The 9,576-nt window shown below is 33.7% G+C and overlaps 2 protein-coding genes across 2 annotated transcripts; both read right to left on the bottom strand.

Moving 5' to 3' along the window:
* Positions 1 to 1,841: 1,841 nt before the first annotated feature.
* Positions 1,842 to 3,534, bottom strand: LOC111887222 (uncharacterized). Its single transcript, XM_023883391.3, has 4 exons — positions 3,189 to 3,534; positions 2,581 to 2,661; positions 2,161 to 2,284; positions 1,842 to 2,052 (listed from the first exon to the last, which is right to left on the bottom strand). Exons 1-4 carry the CDS (start codon positions 3,485 to 3,487, stop codon positions 2,005 to 2,007), a joined length of 552 nt encoding a protein of 183 aa, XP_023739159.1. The 5' UTR covers positions 3,488 to 3,534; the 3' UTR covers positions 1,842 to 2,004.
* Positions 3,535 to 6,249: 2,715 nt separating this feature from the next.
* On the bottom strand, positions 6,250 to 8,862 carry LOC111887216 (serine/arginine-rich splicing factor RSZ22). Its single transcript, XM_023883380.2, has 6 exons — positions 8,724 to 8,862; positions 8,455 to 8,553; positions 7,867 to 7,955; positions 7,509 to 7,749; positions 7,238 to 7,372; positions 6,250 to 7,167 (listed from the first exon to the last, which is right to left on the bottom strand). Exons 2-6 carry the CDS (start codon positions 8,541 to 8,543, stop codon positions 7,161 to 7,163), a joined length of 561 nt encoding a protein of 186 aa, XP_023739148.1. The 5' UTR covers positions 8,544 to 8,553; positions 8,724 to 8,862; the 3' UTR covers positions 6,250 to 7,160.
* Between the last annotated feature and the right edge of the window lie 714 nt (positions 8,863 to 9,576).

The following is a 9,576-nucleotide window of genomic DNA, read 5'->3' as shown; positions in this document are numbered from 1 at the left end:
AGATTAGGTTAGTTTCAAAGAGCATGTTTTGAACCTAATAACTTGGTGAATGAAAAGTATTAAAGTTTGTTAATAGAATTGAATGAATGACATCATAACTGAATCACATTACCAAGATAGTCAAACATAAGATTGGAATCTTTACATGTCTAAGTTCTCTTTCAGCTTATTATTCTTTTAGTTGTTTACTTAATATCGTGTAAACAAAAATGAAATAGAAATAATGAAAAAAAATAAAATTAATAATGCAGAATCATCCCAAAAAATTCCCCCCCCCCCCCCCCCCCCTTTTCTAGTGACTAACTTGTACTTTGTGCAAAGAGATATATACATTAGTTATTTATCTTTGAGGATTGACCTTGATTGTCTTACACTACTTTTTAGTGCAATATAATAATGTTTTTTGAGTCCATTGTACTCATTTTATTTGTTGGATTTAACACCCTAACAATGTTAATCGCTTAATTTTTATTCTCCCCTTAAGTCGTTATGTGTTTCAAGTTATGATTAGTTTTGAGAAATAACGAAAATTTTCGAAAAGGCAGCGGCAATGTGGGAGAGACACAATGATCATGATGTGGGCGGGTTTTTCGAAGGTTAGTTTAATTTCATGGGTATATAATCATTTATAGTTCCATTTTAGTTTTGTGGTTTTCTTGATTATGTTTTGTTTTACTAATAAAGGTAATGTCAAATGGTGTTAATGATTAGATTGATTAAATTGTTCGAAAGCCTAATTTGACTCTAACTACATGGGTACAAAAGCTAGTAAGTTTTTGTGCTCAAGATCCTAAAGCCACGTCATGTTCTTGGAAAAGAGTGGGATAAAAGAATTGAAGAGATGGTTAGCTTCAATTGTACAGGTTTATAGGTACACTGTCCTAATACACATGATTAACTTATTATATTTTACTTTTAGTAATTTGATTATAATTTTATGTATTTTGAAGGGCATGAGATTGGATTGGATCGGGTATGGCCATGAATAGCACATTCTGAAGAAAAAAAATCATTTTCAGATAATGTACTTGTTGTAAGTAAAGAATGATTAAAATGTTTCTGAGATTGTAATTAAAAAATGAATAAGATGATGATGAGAATGTTTTGACAGTTTAAAAAAATGGAATTCATAAGCATAAAAATGGTATATAAGAAGCCACAAAAGTTTATTCTTGACCATTATTATCATCAAGAATGAAGCTTTAACAAAATTCTTAACCATTCTCATGAAATTTAATTTTATTTAATGTTATCCTTTTGTACAATTTTTACTTTATTAATATTATATATGCTTAAAATTTAACAAATTAGATGGAGCTTTACAAAATATTTCACTCTCAAAGCGAACGTCATCCTCATCCACACTCTTAAATAAGAATTTGATAAAGACGGATTTGGTTCCTTCAAGCTAACTTTGGGGCATCTAAAATTCTCAATCCATGTTTCTCCAACTACATAAATATAGTAATATACTAAGAGCATCATACACTGATCCAACATGCAAAACATCAAACTTATGGTCATTCATTCAAGTACACAAATGATATTTGTGGTAAACATCAATCCCATTAAGTATTAAAACCAGAATTATTGTTGTATATATGCATAATTGTATATCTCAGATATTAAGGAACACTCTCATAATAGAAAACCATTACTTCAATCAACATTTGAGGTTAAAAAATTGGGTGATGTTTAGTTATTATGTTGATTTCATGTTTTTAATAACTTTGTTCTTTATTATATATAAATTTTTTAACCAAAAGCAGGAGCATAACATAAGAGTAAGACCATGTCTTTGTAAACATCCCTCCAAGCATTCAAACCCGAGATTAACATAATTTAATTTGAGGGGAGAAAATATTCATTGGACTGAATGATAATAATAGTGACAACAAAGAAATTATGGAAATGGAAAACTTTGGTTAATTTAGTGTTTTTTTATCACTTTTTGATACCTTCCCTCCAAATATTAAATATTTTTCCTGTTCATGTTCCTGGTGTTTATTGACCAGATCCACGAGTTTGCAACCTCCTCCTTTCAAGCTCAAGCTGAAGAAAACAATTCAACAATTAAACATATACTCTTTTTCTAACTAATTATTATTTGATTTATGTTGGAAATTAATTAATAAAAATAATAATTAGTAACTTTCTTACCACTTTCCTGACTCGCTCATTGGCAGCAGGAGTTCCTCCTGTAACAGATTCAGCAAGATATGGACTGCTAACACGCACCTCGTTCATCACCACTATCACGCTCTTGTCCCACCGAACAGGCAGCCTTTTTTTTACCAAATAACAAATAATAAATTTGTATTATGCCAATTAAAATTTTAAAAAGTTATACAGAAAGAAGAGGCTCATTGCATGCTTTTCACTTTGTAATTTTTTTTAGTATGTATTAAGAGCATTAAAGATCAAATACTATATCACAGCATGCTTTTCTAAGGTCTAAACTATGATTAGAAATACAAATTGAATAGGTAAGAAAGGAGATATATAGAATAAATATATAGGGATCAAAGATACATATTAAAGTAAGGAGTAGCAAAGGGATGAGAAAAAAGAGATGCATACGTTTTAGACAAAGCATCAAAAATGCTCTGAGCCTCTGCAGTAACACCAACCCCGATTCTCTCAACATCTATCTCTGCTTGTCTGTAAGAATCCAATCAAAATACATCAATCTCAACTCGCTAATACAAGTAATTCAAGCATTCTCACAAACAATTGGTAGGCATTTAAAAAGGTAATACTTATGATTCAAATGAAACACCATCTCAATGTTCCACCAAAGCTTATTGAAAGAAATTTGATTTTGAAAACACATGGCAGGCACTCCAACAAAACGATCCATCTCGATTTCTTAACATGTTCGTTTGAATAATTTCACAAAAATATGGAAAGCACTTGCGGAAAGAAAGATTTTTTAAACCCACCGCCATAGAAAGAGCAACAAGGAGTTCGATTTTGAATGTCAAAGTAGTTAAATTTATACTTGAAGAAGATCGATTTGAATTTGTTAATTAAAGCAAAATAAAAACTGTTAATAGTGTTGTTATAGTCGAGTAAAATCTGCAAGTAACTCTGTATCATCTTTTGGCTTTAAAGAAGAATGGTAAATTCATTGAGACAATTTTACAAACACATGGCGGGGGATTCCATAGACAAATCGATTTACTAACCTAACGGCGGCATCTTCTTTAGATTGGAGTGAATTGAGATCGAGATAGCATTTCTTGAGATCAAGTGGATCATCAGATTGACCCAAAAAGGAAAACTCTTTGATGTAGTTGGCTTTGAGTAACCTAATGTTGCGGCGTGATTGTGGGTTCGATTTCAAACCTTCTTGGAGGACGACAATGTTAGAAGGGCGATCGTAGGTTATGACTTGACCTTCAAATTCGTCTCCAAAAGTAGTTTTTATCGATAGCAAGCATCCAACTGCGAATTCTTCACCTCCGCTGCTCCCATCCATCGCCATCTCTCTCGCCTTGAAAAGTGAAAATTGCAAACTGAGGTTTTCCTTTTTCCGTTTGCTTTTTTGATTTCAGACTTTACAAATATAATTTTGCAGAATGGTCCCTAAACTACTTTTTGTTTTCACTCTTTTCCTACTTTTTAAATTTTGTTACGAAAGTAATTTTTTTGTCAAACTGGATTTTAATATTATATGATCGCAATGCTGAAAAAAAAAACAATTCTTAGGATGGATGGTATGTATCAATGTCGTGCCTCCCTCCCGAGCCACCATGCTGAAAGGGTCAGGTTCTAATCTTGCATTTCGGAAGCACCACATCAGCAACTTGCTTTCTTTCCTCTTCTTTGTTCCCACTTTCCGGGAGGATTGCTTCAACTTTCTTTGTGTGATACACTTAGCAGGAGGGTGGTGGTGTTCCCTCCGATACCAGGAGCGTCGGATCAACAACTATCTTCCTTTGTCACATCAATACCCACTACCCTTACATTATTACCATTGTTAGAGGGGTTAAATACACGTAACAAAGATTTGATGGATTTTCCATTGTTTTATATATTGATGAAAATAACTAGCTATATGTAGCATCCAATCTATCAAAGATAGCAACCTAAAATTTTCTAGTTAAGATATATTATAATGCTAGTAAAACCACCAAAAATTATGGTTTTTTGGTCTTTCTATTTGTTTTTACACATGACATACCATGTCATTAAAATTAACCATATGGTTTTCTAACTATTGAAAATCTTTTTGCAACGTCAATTGTACTAAATACTATTTGTATATTGTTCTTTTTGCCAATAATCATATACACGACGATAAATATTTTTTTTTTTTTAAAAAACACCACACAAACCGGTGATTTACATGGTTTGATAACTTTCTTTGCAAGGCAATCTCTCACCACATCAAATCTTCAATTTTGAGATCGGAATTAACAATCTATTTGATTATGTATTTATGTGTATTCTTCATTATGTACCACCATGATGTGCTACATACTCGAGAGTCGAGTTCGTTTGAACAATTGTTTGGTCAAGTCTTACTATGTTGCAATCAGCTGGCTACCTATCGAGATCACTTGCACTCTATCGACTTTAATCACAGACGCCAGTTCAATAGGCGAAACAAGGTTGGCGAGTCCATCACTTAGAATTAAACATCTCGAAGGAATTCATAATTTGATGTAGAATGAATACGCTAATTTGACGTTCTATCTTCCCTAAAAATCTTCACACCAAGTAAATTGATTAATAATATAACAAAATTTGGTTTTGATGTTTGAGATCACTTGCACAACTACAAAATGCACCATATAATATGATCAAGACTTCGGGAGGCCTCATGTGTGAACCAAAGGTGTTTGTTCCATTGGCGCAGACCGGCTCCTTTCTTGAGAGTCATCATTGTTGGAAATAAGACCAAACAATACAACCATTGGATTCATTTTTCTATTGTTGTTTTGTGTCCGGCCCCATAAATGGCACCAAATAATGATACAAAATTTGGTCATGGTTGAATGCACATACGTTGCTACGTCATAAGTACATGATATTAGTCGCCACGTAGAAAATGTTGTTAGAATACACCACAAAGTTGGCCACCGAATGTGAACTTTGATGGCTAAGTTAGAATGTGATAGAATAAAAGATGCGATGTGAAGAGGATATGAGAAATTATGTTTCTGTTACATATGGTCGTGACGATTTTGATATACTTATAAAAGATGTCTCCAGTGTGGGATGATATTTAGATTGTTGTGTTTACTCATGGGTGAAAAGGTGTCCTTAGCATCAGAGATCATATGTTAATGACAAACGGTTTATGCTTGAGATGCCTCGTATGCCTCGAATGTAAAGTGACATGCAATGTAAAGGCCATAGTAGTTTCTACTTTCTATGTCTATAATATGAGAAAGATTTATTAGAGTTGGTTGGCGTGTATGTATTTATGTTCTAAATTCACAAACTGTGTGTGATGAATTAATGCTTTAGAGTTGCAGGGTACATTATATGTGGGTTTTTTAAATTTTCAGTGTGCATATCGATATACGAAATGTATATTTGGTTTTATTACAGATGAAGAACATGTGATGATGAAGTGGGGTTTTCTTCTTTCTTCTCTTTATAATTATTGAAATATTAAAATAAATGTAAAACATAAAAAAGAACCATATCCACAATTTTCTAAATACCACCAAGTTACAATATCTTATTTATCATGTTTGCAGTAAGCGATAAGTTTAAATTGTGATTCATATTCCAATTTAAAGCCAATCGTTTTTTATCTTTTTAAAGGCCACATGTAATTTATTTGTCATCACTAAACTCGAAAAAGATTTAATTTATGTAAATCCATTTTAAAATACATTATCTCGAAAAAAAATTTTAAATAAAGTCGCAAAACAAAACAGGTGAAATTTGTTTACGATTTAGAATACCAAACAAAGTACGGGATATTCATTCAATAGTAATCACAATCCGACTAGGTACATAAAGTATAAATTCACTTGTTTATAAAACTAATAAAAATATAAAACAGATCCATAAACCTTAGAGAATATTTATGGATGAGGATGAATGTTTGATTATTTGAAAAGGTTTTATTGGTGAAGGTTTTTTAAGATAGCTTTTATATTGAATTGTCAATTAAAAAAAAAATATAATAATGGTGACCATTGCGAATGCACTAAAATATCTGCGCCAAAAAAAATTAAAAAATAATCTTTTTTTCTGGGACCCTTTCTAGGACCCTGCTCAGTCATGTGGTGATTAAAAAAGTTTGAATTCAAGGATTAATTATCAACATATTCATGACTACTTTACTTACATATGCGACCTTCAGGGAGAAAACAAAGTCAAAACAAACACCAAACATATGAACCAGGTAGAGGTATTCACCATATAATCCGTTAAACGTTGGCGACTGGTTTCACTAGAGCCCAAAAGCAAAAGTAGGACCCACAGCCCCAGCAGAAAAGGGTACAAGGCGGAGTCAACAAGTCACTGTTTTTACCTTTTTGGCGAGTAGAAACAACAAAAGCTCAGCAACCAGCAGACAAAGAACCAAGATAAGTGGACTGACTGTGTTAAAGACGTGAGAAGCTTTGTCGCAGAGTCAGAGTGTCATTAAATAGTTGATGACCAAAATTTGCAGTTTCAAAGAAGAAGCAGAGATGAAGATGAAGATGCGAAGCTAAACCGTGTGTCAAGAGTAGTAGTAGTAGTCTTAAGATGATGCAGAAACTAGAAGATGATGATGAAGACGATGGTTGGTTGGTTGGTTGGTTCTCAGCCGATAACCAAACCTCAAAATATATAAAAGAAAAAATTAAAAAAAAATGTTTAGAAACAAAATACACTTAAATATCATAATACTAATAATAATATCATGCTTCATGACAGAGTAAACAAAGCAATTGAAGAAAAGAAATGGACCTCTAAGCCGATGAGCAACCCCTTTTTGGCGGGTATAAAGTGCAGTTCCACATCGGATGCCAGGTACAAACACACCACAATGTCATCATCATCATCATCATGATTCATCATTCATATATAAATATATAATAAATAGAACCCTACCCCAAATTTGTTCATCACGAAAAAAAACATATTAACCCCAACCTATCATTTTTCCATTCTCGTCCTTCCATAATCCATTCCTTCTTCACTCCATCTTAAACTCTGAAAACAAGCATTTACATAAGCATTTATAAACAAAAACAAAAATAAATCAAACAAACAAGAAACATACCCGTTAGCATATGGGGAATCACGCCTGGCACGGCGATATGGAGGTGGCGATCTGCTGGCACGTCCTCTGTAAGGTGATATGCTCCGGCGAGGTGGAGACCTTCTCCCACGTGGACTGTATCTCGGACTATAACTTCTGTAAAACAAACACATTTTCACAAAAATAGAAGTCATATTCCAAAAACAAAAAAATAACTTTATAATCAATAAAAAACTTTGGAAAAATGAAAAAGTAGCCAACTTTATAAATATTTATAATAAACGCGACATACCGACGACCATAACTTGGACTTCTTCGTCGTCTGGGACTAGGGCTGCGACGCCGCCCGCTACCTAACCCACGTGGGCCCACACGTAGGCGGCATTCACGGGCAAAATGACCAGGCTCACCACACTCGTAACATTTCAGGTCATCACCACCACCACCACCACGTCCACGGCCACCACCGCCTCGCCCGCCGCCTCCACCGTCCTTTGAATTGTGGGAGAGCTCTACTCGCCACCCGTTCTTCCCTGAATACATTCAAATACATTTGTGATGCCGTTTAATAAGACATGTAATTATAAACCCAATGATATCTAACATTATGGCTATGAATTTTAATGTTTCTGTCTAGAGGAAGAAGATACCATCCAATGCACGAATAGCATCTAGTGCATCTCTGCGATCATCAAACTCAACAAATGCATAACCAGGTGGCCTTCTAGCAACCCACACACTGCATTCAGTTCAATAACAATGATAGGTGAGCATTTAAAAAAGTTAGTTTTTTATTAAAAGGACAAAACCAGTGCTTAGAAAACTGCAAGCAGCATAGAGTAGAAGATTGAACCAAAATATGCATGTATATTGTTTGATATACAAGGAATTTACAGCCTTTCACAAAAAATGAAAGTATACCATAAGATTATATCATGTCACACTTGATGCTTTCAAGTACTTTCAAGTCTCAAACTTTGATGTTAATTACAAAAATAATAAACAATATCTTCTCAAAGTGTTCCATCATTCACAGAATACCAAATCTAAGAGGTTAGAGAAAAAGTTTAACTCGTAGATGTATCACGCAATGTATAACACGATGCTTCATACAAGTTCTCTTGTTTATCTCTTTTTTACTGATTAATTACATTACCTTTGATGATACGAACAAACACAAAGAACAAATATCGAGTACATTGATATGAAAAATCACAAATAATTTAAGCAAAACTTACTTCCTCAGAACACCGTAGACGCGAAATTCATCTTCAAGCTCTCGCTCGGAAACACGTGGATCCAGGTTCCCAACATACACACGAGACATCGCCGTTCACCTATCACAAAAATAGGTAACACCGTCATCTCACCAAATCATGTATAATATAAGCGATCTCCATTTTCGCTTCACGGATACCAAATTACAAATTACAGGTAAAAACATAAAATTAATTGAAACGTCCTGTAAATGAGAATCAATACTCACAATCAGGTGAATTGTGATTACCTCTGCAAAATTTTAAAAGGAATTGCGATCCTATCGAATAAATTGAAACGCAAACGAGAGGCAGTAAAACCCTAATCGATGAGAGAGTAGCAAGACAAAGAAAAATGAAATCGTAGAGAGCGATCGACTAGAGGTCTTCTTAATTTAGGCCATGGGAATGGGCTTATCTTTTGGGCTGTCATAAGAGCCCCCTATTTGGTCCATTTCAGTTGTTGCAGGCCTCTGGCCTATTAAAACCGATAAACTTGATTTGATTTTTTTTTAACCATAATATATCCTAAACTACATGTTAAATTCATCTATGTCCACGATAGGACTTGAACCCTCAACCTCAAAAAGGAAGGACAACACCGGATACCGATAGGCTACAAGCCATTTGGTACGAGCAAAAAGAATCGTAAATAAAAATAATAATAATAATAACTATTGAGTTTCAATATTATTGGCATTATGAGTGATTACATACTAACTATTTAGTTATGTTGGGTTTATATATGTAATGATGCGGACTATTCAACACATGGTTTTGTAGACATGTGCCTAAACTTTATGACCATTACAACTACACATGCAACTGATGGCAATTTACAAAAATGTTTTCTATGAACAATCCTAAGAACTTCTCAAATTGGGTGTAAAAATGGTATCTATGTTCGACTCGATAATGGTAATCTCCTTAAAATTTCTTATCTAGTAGATTTCTTTTCCATGAAATTTTTTAGAGCTTCTCAGGGGATTGAACATAAAAATCATATAAAGTGTACTACAATTATGACCTTGTTCGGCGAAAGAAAACTTTTAGATTTGCATTTAGTTTCGGTTAGACTTAAGTCTGAAATGTCATATGTGTTGA

This window comes from Lactuca sativa, chromosome 4 (assembly GCF_002870075.4).
Source record: "Lactuca sativa cultivar Salinas chromosome 4, Lsat_Salinas_v11, whole genome shotgun sequence".
NCBI classification, from domain to species: Eukaryota; Viridiplantae; Streptophyta; class Magnoliopsida; order Asterales; family Asteraceae; genus Lactuca; species Lactuca sativa.
The sequence above is the reverse complement of the archived record's forward strand: the minus strand, read 5'-3'. Positions and strand labels throughout refer to the sequence as shown.